At 62.3% G+C, this 23,005-nt stretch overlaps 3 protein-coding genes and 1 pseudogene across 7 annotated transcripts; 3 read left to right on the top strand and 1 right to left on the bottom strand.

Moving 5' to 3' along the window:
- The first annotated feature begins 2,577 nt into the window (after positions 1 to 2,577).
- DEDD (death effector domain containing) lies at positions 2,578 to 15,654 on the top strand. Of its 3 annotated transcripts, none has more exons than XM_065043141.1 (6): positions 2,578 to 2,794; positions 3,218 to 3,655; positions 6,704 to 7,054; positions 11,191 to 11,301; positions 12,456 to 12,602; positions 14,273 to 15,654. In XM_065043141.1, exons 3-6 carry the CDS (start codon positions 6,730 to 6,732, stop codon positions 14,647 to 14,649), a joined length of 960 nt encoding a protein of 319 aa, XP_064899213.1. In that variant the 5' UTR covers positions 2,578 to 2,794; positions 3,218 to 3,655; positions 6,704 to 6,729; the 3' UTR covers positions 14,650 to 15,654. The 3 variants fall into 3 exon arrangements, with proteins under 3 accessions (XP_064899213.1, XP_064899215.1, XP_064899214.1); XM_065043143.1 differs by having other exon boundaries at positions 2,593 to 2,770; XM_065043142.1 differs by having other exon boundaries at positions 2,593 to 2,798.
- Positions 15,560 to 18,915, bottom strand: NIT1 (nitrilase 1). 3 transcript variants are annotated; one of them, XM_065043137.1, is made up of 7 exons: positions 18,797 to 18,915; positions 18,075 to 18,167; positions 17,704 to 17,949; positions 17,526 to 17,629; positions 17,311 to 17,444; positions 17,093 to 17,218; positions 15,560 to 16,091 (listed from the first exon to the last, which is right to left on the bottom strand). In XM_065043137.1, coding segments are annotated over exons 1-7 (975 nt in total). In that variant the 5' UTR covers positions 18,799 to 18,915; the 3' UTR covers positions 15,560 to 15,821. The 3 variants fall into 3 exon arrangements, with proteins under 3 accessions (XP_064899209.1, XP_064899211.1, XP_064899212.1); XM_065043139.1 differs by having other exon boundaries at positions 18,815 to 18,897; XM_065043140.1 differs by having other exon boundaries at positions 18,801 to 18,856.
- LOC135576619 (5S ribosomal RNA) lies at positions 16,276 to 16,394 on the top strand (annotated as a pseudogene).
- On the top strand, positions 18,886 to 21,778 carry PFDN2 (prefoldin subunit 2). Its single transcript, XM_065043182.1, has 4 exons — positions 18,886 to 19,021; positions 19,166 to 19,254; positions 19,795 to 19,918; positions 21,497 to 21,778. Exons 1-4 carry the CDS (start codon positions 18,956 to 18,958, stop codon positions 21,665 to 21,667), a joined length of 450 nt encoding a protein of 149 aa, XP_064899254.1. The 5' UTR covers positions 18,886 to 18,955; the 3' UTR covers positions 21,668 to 21,778.
- The last annotated feature ends 1,227 nt before the right edge of the window (positions 21,779 to 23,005 follow it).

The raw sequence follows: 23,005 nt of genomic DNA, 5'->3' as shown, positions 1-23,005 counted from the left end.
CATCCTGGGACCGCCCCTAATTGCTGCACACGGGACCCACGGGACCCCCCCATCCGTCCCCGGACCCCCCCATCCATACCTGGACCGCCCCTAGCTGCTGCACAGGGGACCCCCGGGACCCCCCCATCCATCCCCGGACCCCCCGATCCTGCCCCGGGTCCCCCATCCATCCCCAGACCCCTCAAGCTGCTGCCCCCGGGACCCCCCCATCCGTTCCCGGACCCCCCGAGCTGCTGCTCCGGACCCCCCCGCACCCCCCCACCCGTCTCCACTGTCCCCAGGAGCCCCCCGAGCTCCCCCATCCCTCTCCGCTGTCCCCCGGGATGCTGCTCCGGACCCCCCTGGACCCCCCCGTCCTGCCCCAGGACCCCCGAGCTGTTACTCCGGACCCCCCCATCCTGCCTCACTGTGTCCCCAGGCTGCACCCCCAGGCCCCCCATCACTCCCTGGACCCCCCCCATTCTACCCCGGACCCTCCCGACCCCAACACCGGGGACCTTCCATCCCGGCCCCCCCCCACCGGCGGAGCCGCCCGCCCGGCGCGTGCCGGCTAATTAGTATTAATTGCGTTGCGGAGGCGTGAGACCTGCCCTGGTGACATGGGGCCGGAGGGGGACACCCCCACCCCCCGAAACCCGCGGGTCACCGGGACGGGCCCGTCCCTGCCTCAGTTTCCCCACCCAGAAGGTGCAAAGGTGGGGGGGGGGCAGGGCCGGGGCGAGGTCCACGGGTGTCCCCCCCCCCTCCATGGGTGCGGGTGCACCCGCCCGGCACCATCTGCCGGGGATGGGGATGAGGACGAGCCCGGGGCCCAGGGGCCTTTTCCTGGGGATGGGGGACCCCACAAGGACCCCTCACTCCAGAGGGGACCCCCAGGGATCCCCCCCTCAACCCCCTTGTCCTCAGGGCCCCCACTTGTCCCCATGAGTACCCCATTGTCCGCGTGGGTCCCCCATTGTCCCCAGGACCCCCTTCTTGTCCCATGACCCCCTCTTGTCCCCAGGGGTCCCGCCTTGTCCTCATGAGTCTCCCATTGTCCCCATGGGTCCCCCCTTGTCCCCAGGGTCCCCCCTTGTCCTCATGAGTACCCCATTGTCCGCATGGGTCCCACATTGTTCCCAGGACCCCCTTCTCATCCTCATGGGTCCCCCCTTGTCCTCATGAGTACCCCATTGTCCCCATGGGTCCCCCCTTGTTCCCAGGGCCCCCTTCTTGTCCCAGGACCCCCCCTTGTCCCCAGGGGTCCCCCCCTGTCCCCAGGGTCCCCCCTTGTCCTCATGAGTCTCCCATTGTCCCCATGGGGCCCCCCCTTGTCCCCACAGGTCACCCCTTGTCCCCAGCACCCCCCCATTGTCCCCATGGGTTCCCCATTGTCCCAAGGGTCCCCTCTTGTCCCAACAGGCCCCCCCTTGTCCTCATGGGTCCCCCATTGTCCCAAGGGTCCCCTCTTGTCCCAACAGGTCCCCCCTTGTCCTCATGGGTCCCCCATTGTCCCAAGGGTCCCCTCTTGTCCCAACAGGCCCCCCCTTGTCCTCATGGGTCCCCCACTGTCCCCAGGACCCCCCCCTTGTCCCTATGGGTCCCCCAAAGGACCCCTCCCTCCAGAGGAGATCCCGCCCTCAACCCCCATGTCCCCATGGGCTTCCCCTTGTCTCCAGGGCCCCCCCTTGTCCCCATAGGTCACGTTTCCACGTTCACCCTGGAAATCCACCAAGGAGAAGCGGGAAAGAGCCAGTTTTAGGGTGATTTATACTTTTAGGGTGATTTATTGGGGGACAGGAGACGCCAAAGGGCAGAATGGACGCCCCCCCCTCTCCAAATCCTTCTCAGGGGGGAGCCCGGGTCCAAACTGAGCCCCAGATGTGTTAAATGGTTCATGTCATGGAGGGGAAACAGGGCAGGGATTATACATGTTCTATATGTGGATTATACGTATGTATGGCCAAGGATTACACGTGCACACCCGACTCTTTACATCGCTCATTGGGATTGCGAAATTCCATCAGTCTCCTCCCCTCTGGTCTCTGGAAGCAAACTGAGCATCGAAATTTGCAGAAATCACTAATTTAATGGCTAACTTAATAATTAATAATTCAACGGCGTGGTGCGGCAGCAGGGACCGAAATCCCGGGATTTTACACCGTTTTTAGGGAATAAAGTGTCTGGCTCCCATTAAACCGCACACGGCGGGTCAGGGACATGTTCCCGCCCTCAGGGAGCCTCCCCAAAACCCAGAGCCCCCCCAGATTCAGCGCAGTTCGCTCTGCCCTCACTCAAGATGGCGACGCCCTCTCATGCCCCTCAGCAGGCGCGAAGCCGCGCCCGGCGGACCCCGCCTGCCCTCTCCCGAAATGGCGGCCTTGCCAGCTTGCCCTCCCCCAACATGGCGGCCGCTCCGCAATGCTCCCGAAGGGCGCTGAAGCCGGCCGTTGGTGACCCGGATGCGCCCGCCCTTCTGCCCTTATCCAAGAGGGCGCCGCGTTCCTTAGCATTCCCAATGAGCGTGAAGGCGGAGGAGGGTGAGCGTAGCCCGGATGTAGGCGTGGGCGCCCTGCGCGTAGAGGGGCGGGGCCGCGGCGCGTCCCCGGATGTTGCGTCGCTCCGTGAGCCGCCGCGGCCGTTTGCGAGCGGGGAGCGGAGCGGACGGAGCCAACATGGCGGTGCCGGGCCTGGCCCGGCCGTGACGGGGAGGCCGCGACTCCCCCCGGGGCGGCCCCGCGGGGCCCCAGAGCGCAGCGGGGGCCGGGCCGGCGGGCATGGCGGGGGCGCTGTAAGGGAGGCCTCGGCGGTGCCTGTGGGTGAGGGGACAGGCCGCTCCCTAGCTCAGTGCGGCCGGTACCGGGCGGGGGAGGCCCCGGGGGATGGGGGTGTAGGGCGGCCTGTGGTGCCGCTCCCCGCGGAGCCTCTCAGCGCCGTTCCCGGGGTCACTACACATTCCCCGGGGGGCTTTAACGAGCCCCGTGCCCCCGGGAGGGAAGAACCCAGCGGGGGGAGCCCCGTCCCGGGGGTTTAGCGCTGGATTAGAGCTTAATTTCGAAGGGTTTATTTACTAATATTGAATATAAACGTCGCCAGCGCGGCGGGAGGGATAAACCCGGCCTAAGGAGCTGGTTAGGACGAGCCCGTTGTAAGCGCCAAGGAGACGGGAGGTATAGGCTGAGTTTTTAAAGGAGAACCCAGTTCGGGTGACATTCTCTTGGTTTTTCTTTTTGTTAAGGTTTGTGACTTAAGCCGGGCCGGTTTCTGGAGGAGTCGTGATCCTCAGAGCAAAGCGAGGCTTAAATCCCGCCGGGAAGAGAGGAGTTAGTTCGTCAGGAATGGTGGCTGTGCAGAAAGAAGTGACCTAGAGAGCACGGGGGGAGCTCTGGACTCGCCTTTCCCTCCTCCCCGCGTCAGTAAATTATTAAGTAGGAATAAAAGGGGGGGTTTGGGGAGCAAAAAAGACCACAAAAATAAATTGGGTGGCTTCTGGCAAGTCAACCAGCCTGACCCTGGAAGTTCGGCCAGACCTGGGACTACAGGAGCTGCTCCACCAGGAGGTTTTATTTAAAAAGCCGAGGAGAAAAGGGGATCGGAGACGCCGAGAAAAGGGGATCGGAGCCACCAAGAGACGCGTGGGACTGTGGATCCGAGAGCAGCGGAGCTCCCGGCCCAGGTGGGTGTTCCTGCGCCTTTCCCCACGTCCTCACGGTTCCCCCGGTTGCCAGAGGCTCCGGTGGATCCCAACCGGGTGTTTTGCTGACAAAAAGGGTGGAATCGGTCGAGGGGACCTGATGGGGTTGGGGGGGTACGCTGGGGGTTCTATGCTTTGGGGTTTATTGGGTGTTTTTTACCGTTGTCCCTTGGCAACCAACAGCTGGAGCTGCCACAGATTAGATCGAGGGGTTAATTGGGGTGATAGGAATTAGCCGGGGTGGTGACGAGCGTTTTCTGCAATGAGACCTTCAATCCGCACCCCCCAGGTAAATCCATGCACCAAAACCTACCCCAAAACAGCGCCGGTTCTCCGAGGGTTCCATTGGGTGACGCAGCGTGGCCGGACGCCCCCTCCCCCCACCCCGGGATGGTGTTTTGGGTCATTAATGGGCGTTTTGAGGGTTGTTTTCTTCATTATCATTCACCCTCAGCACAGCAGGAATTGGATAAATCCTCAGTTTTCTCCTGAGACGGTTGTTGGGTTCTGGTTGTGCCTTGTGGAAAATCAGTGTCATTGTGACCAAACCACAAAGCCACATTTCACCCCCAAACTGGGTTTTGTGCCCGTCCGGGTGGGGACGTGTTGGCATGAGGGGGGTTTAGTGGGTTTAGGCCGAGCCTTAGGCAAAGCCGGGACTGAGCAGTGACACCCAAAGCTCGTTTTTCCTGTTCACCTAAAATTATCCTCATGATCCCGGCGGGACGTCCCCTCCCGAGCGGCTTTGGGGACACGTCGCGGTGTCACCGGCGCCTCCCCGTCGTGTTCTTGAGCAAAACGAGGCCATTTGGGGTATATTAACCCACCCCAGGGCTCAGAACAACCCCCCAAACTCTCTTTGCTGAATCTCACTCTGTTTGGGCACCACGAGAAGCACCGACGGAATTTAGTTGGTGCTAAATAATCAAAAGAGGGTGTTTGCCGAATTCCTGCCCCGGGTTTACGCAACTCGGCGCTTGGCAACCCCCCCGGGTGCGGAAAAAACAGCCGTTTTAACCATTTTTCCCTAAAATTGCAAGAAAAGAGGCTCCTGGGGGCGACTCGGCAGGTGGAGCCGGCGCCGTTTTGAGGCCAGAGGTCGGGATTTTGGGGCTGTTGTGGTGTAAACACGCCAGTGCTTCCACAATAAGCAGGCGTGTGGGTTTGTGCGGGGTTTAGGTCGGGTTTAAGCCGGGTTTATGTTTGGTTTGTTAGCCGGGATGGGAAGCAGAAGCCTCGCACTACCCGGGTGTGTTTCTGCTGGTTGTTTTCCTTCTTTTGGGGGGTATTTGGAGCTCCCTCTACAAACCCCAACGCTTTGCCGGCTGGAAACGTGGCTTCTGGTGACACTCGGTGGCTTTTCCTCGTTCCCAGGATCCTCATTCCCAAGCTCATCACTCCGGTTCCCAACCGGTGGCTTTTGGTGTAGGATTCCCCGGCACAGTCGAGCTCAAGTCGCTGCTGGATGCGGCACAGGGACCAGATGGGGGTTTTACCCCAATATCGATGGGAAAGGGATCAAACCCTGTTCCCTCTGCACCCCCAGGGACCAGATTGGGGGTTTTACCCCAATATTGATGGGAAAGGGATCAAACCCTGTTCCCTCTGCACCCCCAGGGACCAGATTGGGGGTTTTTACCCCAATATCGATGGGAAAGGGATCAAACCCTGTTCCCTCTGCACCCCCAGGGACCAGATGGGGGTTTTTACCCCAATATCGATGGGAAAGGGATCAAATCCTGTTCTCTCTGCATCCCCAGGACCGTGGCACAGGGACCAATGTGGGGTTTTTAACCAAATTTTGATACAAAAGGGATTAAATCCTATTTCCTCTCTGTCCCCAGGACTGCAGCACAGGTACCAGATGGGGGTTTTTACCCCAATATTGATGGGAAAGGGATCAAACCCTGTTCCCTCTGCACCCCCAGGGACCAGATGGGGGTTTTACCCCAATATCAATGGGAAAGGGACTAAACTCTATTCACTCTGCACCCCCAGTGACCAGATGGGGATTTTTACCCCAATATCGATGGGAAAGGGATCAAACCCTGTTCCCTCTGCACCCCCAGGGACCAGATGGGGGTTTTACCCCAATATCAGTGGGAAAGGGATCAAACCCTGTTCCCTCTGCACCCCCAGGGACCAGATGGGGGTTTTCACCCCAATATTGATGGGAAAGGGATCAAACCCTGTTCCCTCTGCACCCCCAGAGACCAGATGGGGGTTTTACCCCAATATTGATGGGAAAAGGACTAAACTCTACTCACTCTGCGTCCCCAAGGCCCCAGTGCTGATACCATATCAGGGCTTTTACCCCAATATTGATGAGAATGGGATCAAACCCTGTTCCCTCTGCACCCCCAGGGACCAGATTGGGGGTTTTTACCCCGTTATTGATGGGAAAGGGATCAAATCCTGTTCCCTCTGCACCCCCAGGGACCAGATGGGGGTTTTACCCCAATATTGATGGGAAAGGGATCACATCCTGTTCCCTCTGCACCCCCAGGGACCAGATGGGGGTTTTACCCCAATATTGATGGGAAAGGGATCAAACCCTGTTCCCTCTGCACCCCCAGGGACCACGTGGGGGTTTTTACCCCAATATCAATGGGAAAGGGACTAAACTCTATTTACTCTGCGTCCCCAAGGCCCCAGTGCTGATACCATATCAGGGCTTTTACCCCAATATTGATGAGAATGGGATCAAACCCTGTTCCCTCTGCACCCCCAGGGACCAGATGGGGGTTTTACCCCAATATCGATGGGAAAGGGATCGCATCCTGTTCTCTGTGCATCCCCAGGGCTGTGGTGCAAGTGATCAATGTGCAAGGTTCAATGTGCAAGGGATCAAACCCTGTTCCTTCTGCACCCCCAGGGACCAGCGTGGGGTTTTACCCACCCATCGATATCAAAGTCACTAAACCAGTTCAATCCATGTCTCCCAGGGCCACGACGCACCTACCAGATGGCATCTTTTTACCCCAATATTGACATGAAACGCACTAAACTCCATTCCCTCCCTATCTCCAGGCTCCCCCCGCCCCGAGGCCGCCGCGATGGCCGCCCCGAAGCGCCGCCGCGCTCAGGCCTGGCCGGAGGAGCGAGGCGACCGCGAGCACGGGCTCTACAGCCTGCACCGCATGTTCGACGTGGTGGGCGCGCAGCTGACGCACCGCGACGTGCGCGTCCTGTCCTTCCTCTTCGTGGACGTGATCGACGAGGCCGAGCGCGGCGCCATCCGCAGCGGCAGGGACTTCTTGCTGGCGCTGGAGCGGCAGGGCCGCTGCGACGAGACCAACCTGCGGCAGGTGCTGCAGCTGCTGCGCATCATCACGCGCCACGACCTGCTGCCCTACGTCACGCTCAAGCGCCGGCGGCCCGGTGAGTGAGCTAATGAGCCCGCCCTTCGTTAGGTGTAACGAGCCCGGGGAGCCAACGAGGCTGGTGAGTCGGTGACTCATGAGACCACCTTTCGTTAGGGCTGGTGGCCCGGTGAGCCTAATGAGCCTGGGGAGTGGTTGACTGATGAGCCCACCCTTCGTTAGGGCTGGTGCCCCAGTGAGCCTAATGAGTCTGCCCATCACCATTCATTAAGTCTGGTGGCCCGGTGAGCCTATTGAGCCTGCCCTTTGCCATTCATTAGGGCTGGTGGCCTGGTGAGCCTAACGAGCTTGGTAAGTGAGTGACTGATGAGCCCACCCTTCGTTAGGGCTGGTGGCCCGGTGAGCCTATTGAGCCTGCCCTTCACCATTCATTAGGGCTGGTGGCCTGGTGAGCCTAACGAGCTTGGTAAGTGAGTGACTGATGAGCCCACCCTTCGTTAGGGCTGGTGCCCCAGTGAGCCTAATGAGTCTGCCCATCACCATTCATTAGGGCTGGTGGCCCGGTGAGCCTATTGAGCCTGCCCTTTGCCATTCGTTAGGGCTGGTGGCCCAGTGAGCCTAATGAGCCTGGGGAGTGGTTGACTGATGAGCCCACCCTTCGTTAGGGCTGGTGGCCCAGTGAGCCTAATGAGCCTGGGAAGTGGTTGACTGATGAGCCCACCCTTCGTTAGGGCTGCTGGCCTGGTGAGCCTAATGAGCCCGCCCTTCGCCATTCATTAGGGCTGGTGGCCCAGTGAGCCTAATGAGTCTTGCCCTTTGCCCTTCGTTAGGGCTGGTGGCCCAGTGAGCCTAACATGCCTGGGGAGTGGGTGACTAATGAGCCCACCCTTCGTTAGGGCTGGTGGCCCTGTGAGCCTAATGAGCCTGCCCTTTGTTAGGGCTGGTGGCCCTGTGAGCCTAATGAGCCCTGTTAGTGCGTGTCTAACGAGCCTGGCCTTCGTTAGGTCCCCATCATCCTCCTCCTCACTGGGGTTGAGATTTGGCTTCATTTCTGGCAAACCCCATGGTTTCCTCCTTCCTTCAGAAGCAGAGAACTGGGATTGCTGCAGCTCCGGCTCCCAGCTCTCCCAGTTCTCTCCCTCTGGCTCCCAGTGCTCCCAGCTCTCCCAGTTCCCTCCCTCCAGCTCCCTCTGGTTCCCAGCTCTCCCAGTTCCCTCTCTCTGGCTCCCAGTGCTTCCAGCCCTCCCAGTACCTTCCCTCTGGCTCCCAGTTCTGTCCCTCCGGCTCCCTCTGGTTCCCATCTCTCCCAGTTCTGTCCCTCTGGTTCCCATCTCTCCCAGTTCTGTCTCTCTGGTTCCCAGTGCTCCCAGTGCTCCCAGTCCCATCCTTCTGGCTCCCAGTGCTCCCAGTCCCATCCCTCTGGCTCCCAATGCTCCCAGTCCCATCCCTCTGGCTCCCAATGCTCCCAGCCCTCCCAGTCCCATCCCTCTGATTCCCAGTGCTCCCAGCTCTCCCAGTACCCTCTCTCTGGCTCCCAGTTCCCTCCTTCCGGCTCCCTCTGGTTCCCATCTCTCCCAGTTCTGTCTCTCTGGTTCCCAGTGCTCCCAGCTCTCCCAGTTCCATCCCTCTGATTCCCAGTGCTCCCAGCTCTCCCAGTACCTTCCCTCTGGCTCCCAGTTCTGTCCCTCTGGTTCCCATCGCTCCCAGTTCTGTCCCTCTGGTTCCCATCGCTCCCAGTTCTGTCCCTCTGGCTCCCAGTGCTCCCAGCTCTCCCAGTTCCCTCCCTCCGGCTCCCGGTGCTCCCAGTGCTCCCAGTTCTGTCCCTCTGGCTCCCAGTGCTCCCAGTTCTGTCCCTCTGGTTCCCATCGCTCCCAGTTCTGTCTCTCTGGTTCCCAGTGCTCCCAGCTCTCCCAGTTCCTTCCCTCTGGCTCCCAGTTCCCTCCCTCCGGCTCCCTCTGGTTCCCATCTCTCCCAGTTCTGTCCCTCTGGTTCCCATCTCTCCCAGTTCTGTCCCTCTGGCTCCCAGTGCTCCCAGTCCCCTCCCTCTGGTTCCCAGTGCTCCCAGCCCTCTCAGTTCCCTCCCTCCGGCTCCCGGTGCTCCCAGCGCTCCCAGTTCTGTCCCTCTGGCTCCCAGTGCTCCCAGCTCTCCCAGTTCCCTCCCTCTGGCTCCCAGTGCTCCCAGTCCCATCCCTCTGGCTCCCAATGGTCCCAGCCCTCCCAGTCCCATCCCTCTGATTCCCAGTGCTCCCAGCTCTCCCAGTTCCTTCCCTCTTGCTCCCAGTTCCCTCCCTCCGGCTCCCTCTGGCTCCCAGTGCTCCCAGTTCTGTCCCTCTGGCTCCCAGTGCTCCCAGTTCTGTCCCTCTGGTTCCCATCGCTCCCAGTTCTGTCCCTCTGGCTCCCAGTGCTCCCAGCTCTCCCAGTTCCCTCCCTCCGGCTCCCGGTGCTCCCAGTGCTCCCAGTTCTGTCCCTCTGGCTCCCAGTGCTCCCAGTTCTGTCCCTCTGGCTCCCATCGCTCCCAGTTCCCTCCCTCTGGCTCCCAGTGCTCCCAGTTCTGTCCCTCTGGTTCCCAATGCTCCCAGCCCTCCCAGTCCCATCCCTCTGGCTCCCAGCCCTCCCAGTCCCATCCCTCTGATTCCCAGTGCCCCCAGCTCTCCCAGTCCCATCCCTCTGGCTCCCAGTGGAGCTGCCAGGCTGAGCTGATTCCTCCGCCAGCTCCTTTTTTGGACTAAAAACCCCAATTCGGAGTTCAAAGGGCTGAGCCAAAACCCAACCGCTCTAATTAGCATCTTCTCTGTAAATGAGGATAATTGGCCTTTCTCAGCACTGCCGAGTCTCCCCAGTTTCTGCTGGTGGAGGCAGGAACCAAAACCTCCTGGTTTCGGGGTGCGCGGGGGGACAGCGGCGCCGTTTGTGTTTCTTGAGCAGATTTAGGGTTGTTTTGCACAAAAACCAACCTCGGTTGGGGCGGAAACGCTTCCATCAAATGGGCTAAAGTAGCGTTTCAAGCGGCTTTATTAAGAAAGTGCTTTCCGTGTGGGTTACGACGGGCGGTTCGGGGAGTCTCGCCCGGATTTAACGAGCCGGTTCCTGCTCCCCGAGTCCTTTGCAGTTTCTTCACCTCCCGCCCCGTTCTTGGCTCCAAACCAGCGAAACTCGGTCCCCAGTTGCCCTTGGCTGGTGTGGGGTTGGGCAGGATCCGGCCCAGAGCTCCCAAACGGGACAAAATCAACCCAACAAAACATCCTGGCCTGCAACGCGACACCTGTGTCCCCTCTGTCGCCCTTCAGGGAACCTCTGTGTCCCCTCTGTCACCCCTTCAGGGGACCTCTGTGTCCCCTCTGTCACCCTTCAGGGAACCTCTGTGTCCCCTCTGTCACCTCTTCAGGGGACCTGTGTCCCCTCTGTTGCCCTTCAGGAGGTCCATGTCCCCTCTGTCCCTCCTGTAGGGCCCTCTGTCCCTGCTGTGGGGCCCTGTGTCCCCTCTGTCACCCTTCAGGAGGTCCGTGTCCCCTCTGTCCCCCCTGTAATGACATATGTCCCCTCTGTCACCCTTCAGGGGATCTGTGTCCCCTCTGTTCATCCTGTAGGGCCCTCTGTCCCTCCTGTGGGGACCTGTGTCCCCTCTGTCACCCTTCAGGAGGTCCATGTCCCCTCTGTCCCCCCTGTAATGACATATGTCCCCTCTGTCCCCACTCAAGGGATCTGTGTCCCTTCTGTCCCTCCTGTAGGGCCCTGTGTCCCTGCTGTGGGGCCCTGTGTCCCCTCTGTCACCCTTCAGGAGGTCCGTGTCCCCTCTGTCCATCCTGTAATGACGTATGTCCCCTCTGTCACCCTTCAGGGGATCCATGTCCCCTCTGTCCTTCCTGTAGGGCCCTCTGTCCCTCCTGTGGGGCCCTGTGTCCCCTCTGTCACCCTTCAGGAGGTCCATGTCCCCTCTGTCCCCCCTGTAATGACACCCTTCAGGGGATCCATGTCCCCTCTGTCCCTCCTGTAGGGCCCTCTGTCCCTGCTGTGGGGACCTGTGTCCCCTCTGTCACCCTTCAGGAGGTTCATGTCCCCTCCGTCCCCCCTGTAGGGCCCTGTGTCCCCTCTGTCACCCCTCAGGGGATCCATGTCCCCTCCGTCCCCCCATAGGGCCCTGTGTCCCCTCCATCACCCCTCTGCCCCCCCCTCATTCCGGTGTCCCCCCCACAGTGTGTCCGGACCTGGTGGACAAGTACCTGGAGGAGACGTCCATCCGTTACGTGACCCCGCGGGCACACGGCGCAGCGGGGGGACACGGGCTCGGCCACCCCCACAAACCAGGTGGGTGTCACCCCAGGAACGGGGGGGTTATGGGGGTGACATACGGTTCGGGGAGTGACTGTGCTGGGGGGTGCTTGGTTTTGGGGGGGGTTGGAGGTTTGGGGGTTCCCCCTTGGGGCTTGTGCAGGTTCCTGGGGCTGCTGGACGTCCCTTGGGATGGGGGGGACACCGGAGAGGTGACAAGGCTGGAACGGGGTGTCAGGGACAGAGAAAAGCACCAACATGGCGAGTTGGGGGCCTCGGTGTCCCCATCCTGTGAACCAGGGAGCTTGGTGTCTCCATCCCACCAGCTGGGGCCTCGGTGTCCCCATCCCGCAAGTGGGGGGGCTCAGTGTCCCCATCTTAAGTGGGGGCCTTGGTGTCCCCATCCCATCAACCAGAGGCCTCGGTGTCCCCATCTTAAATGGGGGGCTCGGTGTCCCCATCCCACAAGTGGGGGGCTCAATGTCCCCATCCCGTAAGTGGGGAGCTCGGTGTCCCCATCCCACGAACCAGGGGGCTTGGTGTCCCCATCCCATAAGTTGGGGGCTGGGTGTCCCTATCCCGCAAGTGGGGGGCTCAGTGTCCCCATCTTAAGTGGGGGCCTTGGTGTCCCCATCCCATCAACCAGAGGCCTTGGTGTCCCCATCTTAAATGGGGGGCTTGGTGTCCCCATCCCGTGAGCTGGGGGCCTCGGCATGTCCCCATCCCGCAAGTGGGGGGCTCGGTGTCCCCGTCCCATCAACCAGAGGCCTTGGTGTCCCCATCCCGCAAGTGGGGGGCTCGGTGTCCCCATCCCACAAACTGGGGGGGGCTCGGTGTCCCCATCCCACAAACTGTGTGGGGGGCTTGGTGTCCCCATCCCATAAGTGGGGAGCTCGGTGTCCCCATCCCACAAACCGGGGGGGGGGGTTCGGTGTCCCCATCCCACAAACCGGGGGGGGGGCGGGGTTCGGTGTCCCCATCCCACAAACCGGGGGGGAGGGGGGGGGCTCGGTGTCCCCATCCCACAAACCGGGGGGGGGGGGCTCGGTGTCCCCATCCCATAAGTGGGGGGCTGGTTGTCCCCATCCTGCAAGTGGAGGGCTCCATGTCCCCATCCCATGAGCTGGGGGGGGGCCTCAGCATCCCCAGGCTGTGCCGACGGGCTCATTGTCCCCTGTGTGTCCCCCCAGTGCCTCCCCAGCACCCCGTTGTCTGCTGCTCCCCCGCGGGCCCCCAGCTCTGCGCCAAGCGGCCGGGCCGCGGCCGGACCCTCCCGGGCAGCCAGCGCAAGCGCAGGAAGTCGGCGACGCCGGATCCCAAGGAGAAGCAGACGTGTGGTGAGCACCCTTGGGGGGGCTTTGGGGGTGTTTTTGGGGGTCCCAAAGTACAAAGCACCCCCCTATCCGCTCATAGACAATTCTGCCACTCTGATTTCTGTATATTTTAAAACTTCACTCTTATCCCGTTCCCCGTGTCGCTTCTGGTTGTTGGTTGGATGAGCGGGGAGTGAGGTGACTGCAAACTGGTGAAGGGAAGAAGCCAGAGAGTCGTGGTCAATGGGCAGAGCCCAGTTGGGGCCTGTACCCAGTGCAGTGCCTCAGGGGACAGTGCTGGGACCAGCACTATTCGATATATTCATCAATGATTTGGATGAGGGAATAGAGTGACTGTCAGTGATTTGCTGGTGACACCAAGCTGGGAGGAGTGGGTGACACTGGAAGCTGTGCTGCCATCAGAGACCTGGACAGGCTGGAGAGCTGGGTGGGAGAAATGTGATGAAATAGAACAAGGGCAAGTGTAGAGTCTTGAATGTGGGCAGAACAAGCCCAGGTTCCAGTGTAAGTTGGGAATGAGCTGTTGGAGCAGTGAAAAGGGAGCTGGGGGTCCTGGGGACAGCAGGGTGACCATGAGCCAGCACTGGGCCCTTGTGGCCAGGAAGCCAATGGGACCTGGGGGGGGTTAGAAGGGGGTGGTCAGTAGGTCAGAGAGGTTCTCCTGCCCCTCTGCTCTGCCCTTGAATAAAGGGTTGAGTTCAGATACTATCAGGATACACGTGGGGAACATATATACATATATATATACATATATATATAAAATATATGCAGCCATAGCACTGTGAGAATACCCCATTGCGTCTGATCTGGGAAGCTAAGCAGGGTCGGGCCTGGTCAGTACTTGGATGGGAGACCGTACAGATACACAGCCATAGCACCCTGAGAACACCTGATCTGGGAAGCTAAGCAGGGTCAGGCCTGGTCAGTGCTTGGATGGGAGACCAGCTGGGTCCAGAGAGGTTCTCCTGCCCCTCTGCTCTGCCCTGGGGAGACCACACCTGGAATCTTGTGTCCAGCTGTGGCCCCTCAGCTCCAGCAGGACAGGGAACTGCTGGAGAGAGTCCAGCGCAGCCACCAAGATGCTGGAGGGAGTGGAGCATCTCCCGTGTGAGGAAAGGCTGAGGGAGCTGGGGCTCTGGAGCTGGACAAGAGGAGCCTGAGGGGGGACTCATTGCTGGGGATCAAGATGGAAAGGGGCAGTGTCAGGAGGATGGAGCCAGGCTCTTCTGGTGACAACCAGGGACAGGACAAGGGGCAATGGGTGCAAACTGCAACACAGGAGGTTCCGCTGGAAGATGAGAAGAAACTTGTTGGGGTGAGGGTGGCAGAGCCTGGCCCAGGCTGCCCAGGGGGTTGTGGAGTCTCCTTCTGTGCAGACATTCCAACCCGCCTGGACACCTTCCTGTGTAACCTCATCTGGGTGTTCCTGCTCCGGGGGGATTGCACTGGATGAGCTTTCCAGGGCCCTCCAACCCTCACATTCTATGATTCTCGGAACAAACAGTGACCGTGTAACTGGTTGGGAGGGAACACGCGACACTAAGATGCTCCAACAACAATTGAAGCTTAAATCACCAAGTCCTCATATTTGCTCCTAAACTTCATTTTATAACCACGGAACGCTTTTTAATCGAATTACCTTAATTTAACGCTGTTTTCCCTCCCCCCCATAGACATCCGCCTGCGCGTCCGCGCCGAGTACTGCCAGCACGAGACGGCGCTGCAGGGCAACGTCTTCTCCAACAAGCAGGACCCGCTGGAGCGCCAGTTTGAGCGTTTCAACCAGGCCAACACCATCCTCAAATCGCGCGACCTGGGCTCCATCATCTGCGACATCAAATTCTCCGAGCTCACCTACCTCGACGCCTTTTGGCGCGACTACATCAACGGCTCCTTGCTGGAGGCCCTCAAGGGCGTCTTCATCACGGACTCGCTCAAACAGGCCGTGGGCCACGAGGCCATCAAACTGCTGGTCAATGTGGACGAGGAGGATTACGAGCTCGGCCGCCAGAAACTCCTGAGGAACTTGATGCTGCAAACGGCTCCTTGAGCCCCGTGCGCTCCCCGCCCCCCCAACGCTTTGGGGGTTTGCTTTGGTTTGGTTATGGTTTTTGGTTTGGAAAAGGAAAGGAAACGGTGGAACCCACCCCCCCTCCCTTGGCCTGGGATGGTGCGACTCGGAGGCTTCGTGTTTCCACCCCCCGGCCCCTCTTGTCGCCTCTTGCGCTTCGTTTTTCCTTCTTTTCTTCTCTTTTCTTTTATATCCATTAAAAACAAACACACACACACACAGGAAAAAGGGCAAAAATCCTGCCTGGGGGGGGGGGTGTTATACCGGGTGGGCTCAGGGGTGGCTTTGTCCCTTGTGTCACCGTCTTGGGGGCTCCATGTGCTGGGGGATCCCGCCCTGGGTTGTGTGTCCCCTCTGGGTTGTGTCCCCCATGCTGTTTGTCCCTCAATCCCGCCCCCCCCCCAGCGCCTCAGGGGGGTTTCTCAGGAGTCAAACTGTCCCCACACCCCCCCCCCACTGTGTCCCCCGGACCATGTGCCTTCGTGTCCCCTCCCCTGGGGGGGACCAGCGCCAAGGGACCCCCCCTACCCCCCCCTCAAACCTCCACCTGTCCCCTCTGCGGCCGCCTGGCTCTGCCCCCCCCCTCCAGCTGGCAACTGGGACTAACTGGTCCAAGGGGCAGGTGTTGCTGGCAGCCCAGCCCTGCCCACACATATGGGGGGGGTCAGCAGCTCCGCGCCCCCCCCCCCCCAAAAACCAACAGTTTTCCCCCCAACCTGCTGCCTGTGGCTCCGAGGGGGTTTTTTTGAGCTCCATCCCCATTTTGTGGTTTTTCTCCCCAATTGGGTGCAGTTCCCCCCCCACCCCAACCAGGGGATTTGTGGTGCGTGTGGCCCCCCCACCGCACCCCCCCCCTTATCCGCTCATGGACAATTCTGCCACAACTCGCTGTAATTTCTGTGATTTCTGTATTTTTTAAAACTTCACTCTTAACGTCCCGTTCCCTGTGTAGCTTCGGGTTTCTCGGAATAAACAGCGACCGCAGCGCCCGCCTCCTTCCTTCCTTCCCGACCCCCACCAAGCGCACCCAAAAACGGGGGGGGGACACAGATTTGGGGGGACACCCCTGTGGCAGCGGCACGGGGAGCCCCGTGCGCATCCCGCTGCTGCGTTTTGGGGCGAAACGCTCTGAAACGGAGTGGATTTGGGTGTTAATGCATCGAGGGGGGCGTCGTGGTGCCGTACAGGTCGTGGCGCCGGTGTTGGTGCACCGGGATCTGGCGGCGGACGCGCTGCAGGTACTCGAGGTCGATGTTGGCGTAGCAGAGCCCGGGGGTGTCACTGCACTGAGCCACCACGGTCCCCCAGGGATCGGCCACCAGCGAGTGGCCGTAGGACACGCGGCGCTCGTGGTTCTGCCCCGTCTGCGCCGCCGCCACCACGTAGCACTGGGTCTCGATGGCCCGCGCCCGCAGCAGCACCTGGGGGGGACAGGGGTGGTTTTATTGTGGCCACGAAGGCCAGTGGGACCTGGGGTGGGTTAGAAGGGGGTGGTCAGTAGGTCAGAGAGGTTCTCCTGCCCCTCTGCTCTGCCCTTGAAAAAAGGGTTGAGTTCAAATACTATCAGGATATACTTGGGGAACATATATTTATACATAATGTAATCTATACAGTCATAGCACCCTGAGAACGCCCCATCTGGTCTGATCTGGGAAGCTAAGCAGGGTCGGGCCCGGTCAGTACTTGGATGGGAGACCAGCTGGGAACAGCAGGTGCTGTGGGCTGAGCCAGCACTGGGCCCTTGTGGCCAGGAAGCCAATGGTACCTGGGGGGGGTTAGAAGGGGGTGGTCAGTAGGTCAGAGAGGTTCTGCCCCTCTGCTCTGCCCTTGAATAAAGGGTTGAGTTCAGATACTATAAGGATACACTTGAGAAACATATATACTTATATATATATAAAATATATGCAGCCATAGCACCCTGAGAATGCCCCTTCTTGTCTGAACTGGGAAGCTAAGCAGGGTCAGGCCTGGTCAGTGCTTGGATGGGAGACCAGCTGGCAACAGAGAGGTTCTCCTGCCCCTCTGCTCTGCCCCGGGGAGACCACACCTGGAATCTTGTGTCCAGCTGTGGCCCCTCAGTTCCAGCAGGACAGGGAACTGCTGGAGAGAGTCCAGCGCAGCCACCAAGATGCTGGAGGGAGTGGAGCATCTCCCGTGTGAGGAAAGGCTGAGGGAGCTGGGGCTCTGGAGCTGGACAAGAGGAGCCTGAGGGGGGACTCATTGCTGGGGATCAAGATGGAAAGGGGCAGTGTCAGGAGGATGGAGCCAGGCTCTTCTGGTGACAACCAGGGACAGGACAAGGGGCAATGGGTGCAAAGTGCAACACAGGAGGTTCCGCTGGAAGATGAGAAGCAACTTGTTGGGGTGAGGGTGGCAGAGCCTGGCCCAGGCTGCCCAGGGGGTTGTGGAGCCTCATGCTCACCTCCCAGTGCGCGGCGCCGGTGGGGAAGGTGAAGGCTGAGGGGTAGGTGAGGATGTCGGCACCGGCATGGCGCAACGCCAGCGACAGCTCCGGGAACCGCAGGTCGTAGCAGACGGCAAGGCCGAGCTATCGGGGACAAGAAGGAGACATCAGCAAGGACACTGCACCCTTGGGGGGCTCTGCGAGGAGCTTGGGGACAGCAGGTGACCCCCATGTACCTTCCCGGCCGGGGTGCTGACAGGTGGCACAATCTCAGCGCCAGGGTTGGTGAAGCCGCTCTCCTTCATGGAGACGCGTCCCTCCAGCTCCACGTCACACAGGTGGGTCTTCCTATAGGCAGCCACCAGCTGACCTGGGGACAAGACGGGGGGGACACGTTTCCATTGCCCGGTGACCCCGGTTGGCGGGGTTTGGGGGGGGGGGGGGGTCTCACCAGTGGGGTCCAGCAGCGCGTGGCAGTTGTAGATGCGCTGGGTGGTGGCCCAGTCCTTGCCACGCTCGTGGAAGCCACCGAGCGACAGCCACACGCCGCACTCCCTGGGGACAACACCACAGGGTCACCCGGGGGGTCCCGCAGGTGACACCGACATCCCGGCGGTCCCAGGGGGTACCTGGCCAGGTTGGCGTATCGTCCCATGATGTCCCCGTCCAGGCTCTCGGCCAAGCTCAGCGTCTGCGCCGGGTCGGTGCCGATGAAGTCGAAGCCCTCGGGGAGGAAGACGATGGTGGCGCCGCGACCCGCCGCCTCCCGCACCAGCGCGGCACAGCCCGCGAAGTTCCGCTCCTTGTCCGGCGTCGATGTCACCTGCGCCACGGCCACCAGCGCCCGCGGGGGACGCGCCATGGGTCTGGGGGGGCTGTGGGGCGAGGGGATGTTGGGGACCGCGGTGACCACCTGAGGTCACCCCCAGGGACCCTATGGGTCATTTTGGGGTCACCATGGGTCATCCCATCCCCCCCCCCCCCCCCCCGTCCCCGGTACCTGCTGGGGGTGGTGAAGCCGTGGGGACGTTGGGGGACACGATGGGGACCCGGGCGCAGGAGGTGAAGGGGGGGGCGGGGCAGCACCCGCAGCCTGGGGAGGGATTGGGGGGTCACGGCTGCTCCCCCCAGCACCCCCCAAGTGTCCCCCGAACCGCCCCAGCACCCCCGAACTACACTCAGTAGCCCAAAACTGCCCCCAGAACCCCCCAAAACTGCCCCCAGGACCCCCCAAAACTGCCCCCAGGACCCCCCAAAACTGCCCCCAGACCCCCCGAATAACCAGCACCCCAAAATGGGTCCAGCACCACCAAAACTGCCTCCAGAAGCCCCAAACTACCTTCAGTACCCCCAAATGCCCCCAGCACCCCCAAAATGCCCCCAGCACCCCCAAACTACACTCAGCACCCCAAAAAAGCCTCCAGAACCCCCCAAAACCCCAGCACCCCAAAGTGCCCCCAGAACCCCCCAAAACTGCCCCATTACACCCTAAAACTGCCCCCAGCACCCGCAAAACTGCCCCAGCACCCCCAAACTGTCCCAGGACCCCCAAACCAGTACCTCAGCACCCCCAATGCCCCAGCTCCCCCCAACCCGCTCTATTTGCCCCAAACTCCCTCCCCGCACCCTCAGACCGTCGCCCAAGTTCCCCTCGCCCCCTACACCCACCCCGGACCCCCCAATTCTCCCCGGACCCCCCATTTTCTCCCCCACTTTCCCTACATGCCCTGTTGGCGATACCGAGGGGACGCGGGCAAAGTCCCCCCCCGGCCGCGCCCGCAGCAAAGATGGCGGCGGCAGCGCCGCTGCCCTCACGCAAGATGGCGCCGTTTCCGCTGGGTGCCGGAAGAGGCGGGGCTAGCCCGCTGAAGGGAGGGGAAGATGGCGGACGGCGGGAAGGGGCGGCCGGCGGCGGCCCCGGGGGGAAAAGCGCTGACAACGGAGCAGGTGCGGGCCCTGGCGGCGGGGGAGCGGCCCTGGGGACGGCCCTGGAGCTCCCCGGGCAGCGGGGGAGTACCCTGAAGCGTTGGGGGGGCTGGTCTCGGTTGGGCACTGGGGGCCCGGCCCTGTCAACCGTCCGTGTCCCCTCAGGTGGTCGCCCGGTTCAACCGGCTGCGGCAGGAGCAGCGTGGCCTGGCCTCCAAGGCGGCCGAGCTGGAGCTGGAACTCAACGAGCACAGGTGGGGTTGGGGGGGCCTCACCCCCCTCACCCCCCTCCCCTTCCTCACCCCCCTCCCCTTCCTCACCCCCCTCCCCCTCCTCACCCCCCTCCCCCTCCTCACCCCCCTCCCCCTCCTCACCCCCCTCCCCCTCCTCACCCCCCTCCCCCTCCTCACCCCCCTCCCCCTCCTCACCCTCCTCACCCCCCTTCCCTTCCTCACCCCCCCCAACCCCCCTCACCCCCCTCCCCTTCCTCACCCTCCTCACCCCCCCTCACCCTCCTCACCCCCCTCCCCTTCCTCACCCCCCTCCCCTTCCTCACCCCCCTCCCCTTCCCCTCCTCACCCCCCCCCTTCCCTCCTCACCCCCCCCCCTTCCCCTCCTCACCCCCCCCCTTCCCCTCCTCACCCCCCCCCCTTCCCCTCCTCACCCCCCCCCCTTCCCCTCCTCACCCCCCCCCCTTCCCCTCCTCACCCCCCCCCTTCCCCTCCTCACCCCCCCCCTTCCCCTTCCCCTCCTCACCCCCCCCCTTCCCCTCCTCACCCTCCCGCTTTCCCCAGCCTGGTGATCGAGACGCTGCGGGAGGTTGATCCCACTCGCCGCTGTTACCGGATGGTCGGTGGCATCTTGGTGGAACGCACCGTCAAGGAGGTGCTGCCGGCGCTGGAGGCCAACAAGGAGCAGGTCAGGGACCCCCCAGGACCCCCAGATCCTCCCCAAACCTCTTGAAGCTTCCTCAGGAACTTCAGACCCCCCAAAGCCCCCGTAGACCCATTGGGACCCCCAGGAACATCCCCAGGTCCCCCTGGAGCTTCCTTGGGACCCTCAGACCCCCCAAAGCCCCCCAGAACCCACTGGGACCCCCAAGAACCTCCCTGGGACCCTCTGGAGCCTCCTTGGTACCCCCAGGACCCCCTGGGGCCCCCAAGAACCTCCACAGAACCCCCTGGAGCTTTTCTGGAACCCTCAGACCCCTCCCCCAAAGCCCCCCAGGAACCACTGGGATCCCCAAGAATCTTCCCAGATCCCCTTGGAGCCTCCTTAGGACCCCAAAGAACCTCCCCAGGACCCTCTGGGACCCCCAAGAGCCTCCTCAGGACCCCCACAACTACCCCAGGACCCACTGGGACCCCCAAGAACCTCCCCAGACCCCCTTGGAGCCTCCTTAGGACCCCCAAGAACCTCCCCAGACCCCCTTGGAGCCTCCTTAGGACCCCCAAGAGCCTCCCCAGGACCCCCTGGAGCTTTTCTGGAACCCTCAGACACCCCACCCCTCCCCCAGGAACCACTGGGATCCCCAAGAACCTCCCCAGCCCCCCTGGAACCCCCAGAGCCACCCCAGGACCCACTGGGACCCCCAAGGACCTCCCTGGGACCCCCTGGAGCCTCCTTGGTACCCCCAAGAACTTCCCCAGGACTCCCAGGCTCCCTTGGAGCTTCCTTGGGACCATCAGGCCCCCCTAAATTCCCCCTGGGGCCCTCCAGAACCCCCCCAGAGCCACCCTGGGACCCCCAAGAACCTCTCCAGGACCCCCAGACCTCCCTGGAGCTTCTCTGAAACCCTCAGACCCCCCCCAAATCCATCTGGGACCCCATACAACCTCCCCAGACCCTCCTGGGACCCTCAGAGCCACCCTGGGACCCCCAAGAACCTCTCCAGGACCCCCAGACTCCCCTGGAGCTTCTCTGGAACCCTCAGCCCCCCCAAATCCCTCTGGGACCCCAAAGAACCTCCCCAGACCCCCTTGGGACCCCTCAGAGCCACCCTGGGACCCCAGAGAACCTCCAGGACCCCCAGACTCCCCTGGAGCTTCTCTGGAACCCTCAGCCCCCCCAAATCCCTCTGGGACCCCAAAGAACCTCCCCAGACCCCCTTGGGACCCCCCAGAGCCACCCTGGGACCTCTAAGAACGCTCCAGGACCCCCAGACCTCCCTGGAGCTTCTCTGGAAGCCTCGATCCCCTCCAAATCCCTCTGGGACCCCCAAGAACCTCTCCAGGACCCCCAGACTCCCCTGGAGCTTCTCTGGAACCCTCAGACCCCCCCCAAATCCATCTGGGACCCCAAACAACCTCCCCAGACCCTCCTGGGACCCTCAGAGTCACCCTGGGACTCCCAAGAACCTCTCCAGGACCCCCAGACCCCCCTGGAGCCTCCTTGGGACCCCAAAGCCACCCCAGGACCCACTGAATTCCCCCAGATTCTCCCCAGGACGCCCCCCCAAGACCCTTTTTCTGGCCCCCCCCCCCCCCCCCCCCCCAGATCAACAAGCTGCTGGAGTCGCTGTCGCAGCAGCTGCAGGCGAAGGGCCGGGAGCTGAACGAGTTCCGCGAGCAGCACAACGTGCGGCTGCTGGGGGAGGAGGACGCGCGGCCCCCCCGCGACGGAGCCCCGGGGGGCAAGGGGGGCGCAGCCGGGGTGCTGGTGTCCTGACCCCCCCTGTTTCCCACCCCCCCCCCCCCCCCCCAGTGTCCCCCCCTGCTGTGTTTAGTGCTGCTCCCAATGGGTTTTTGTTAAATAAATGTCTTTTTGTTTTGGTCTTTGGATAAGGGTCAAGTGTAGGTGCTGGGGGGGCGCACCTCAAATGTTAGGGACAGAGGACACAGCGGGGGGCAGGTCTATAGGGGACACAGGGACCGCAGGAGGGGACGGGGACATGGTGGTGGCACCAGGGAGGGGGCATAGGGGACATGGGGGACGCAGGGATGGGGACGTGGTGGTGGCACCAGGGAGGTTGCACAGGGGACATGGGGGACCTCAGGGACACCCGGACCCCAGGAGGGGACAGGGACACTGGTGGCACCAGGGAGGGGGCACAGAGGACATGGGGGACACAGGGACCCCAGGAGGGAATGGGGACATGGTGGTGGCACCAAGGAGGGGGCACAGGGGACGTGGGGGACACAGGGACCCCAGGAGGGAATGGGGACATGGTGGTGGCACCAGGGAGGGGGCACAGGGGACATGGGGGACGCAGGGATGGGGACGTGGTGGTGGCACCAGGGAGGTTGCACAGGGGACATGGGGGACACAGGGACCCCAGGAGGGGACAGGGACACTGGTGACACCAGGGAAGGTGTACAGAGGACACGGGGGACACAGGGACCCCAGGAGGGAATGGGGACATGGTGGGGGCACAGTGGACATGGGGGACACAGGGACCCCAGTAGTGGATGAGCATGTGGTGGTGGCACCAGAGAAGGTGCACAGGGGAAATGGGGACACTGTGGTGGCACAGGGCACGTGGGGGACACAGGGACCCCAGGAGGGGACAAAGACATGGTGGTGGCACCAGGGAAAGTGCACAGGGGACATGGGGGACACAAGGATGGGGACACGGTGGTGGCACCAGGGAGGGGGCACAGGGGACATGGGAGACACAGTGGTGGCACCGGGGAGGCGGCACAGGGGACACGGGTGACACAGGAATGGGGACACAGTGGTGGCACCAGGGAGGGGGCACAGGGGACATGGGGGACACAGGAACCCCAGGAGGGGACGGAGACACAGTGGTGGCACCGGGGAGGGTGCACAGGGGACACGGGGAACACAGGTGACACAAGGATGGGGACACAGTGGTGGCACCAGGGAGGGTGCACAGGGGACATGGGGGACACAGGAACCCCAGGAGGGGATGGGGACACAGTGGTGGCACCAGGGAGGGGGCACAGGGGACACAGGTGACACAGGGCTGGGGACACGGTGGTGGCAGCGGGGAGGGCGAATGTCACCGTCACCCTGAGCGCGGCCAAGGCCGGCGCGTGCCGGTGT

This window comes from Columba livia, chromosome 28 (assembly GCF_036013475.1).
Source record: "Columba livia isolate bColLiv1 breed racing homer chromosome 28, bColLiv1.pat.W.v2, whole genome shotgun sequence".
Lineage (NCBI taxonomy): Eukaryota > Metazoa > Chordata > Aves > Columbiformes > Columbidae > Columba > Columba livia.
Note: the sequence above shows the minus strand (reverse complement) of the source record. Positions and strands in the feature narration are given on the sequence as shown.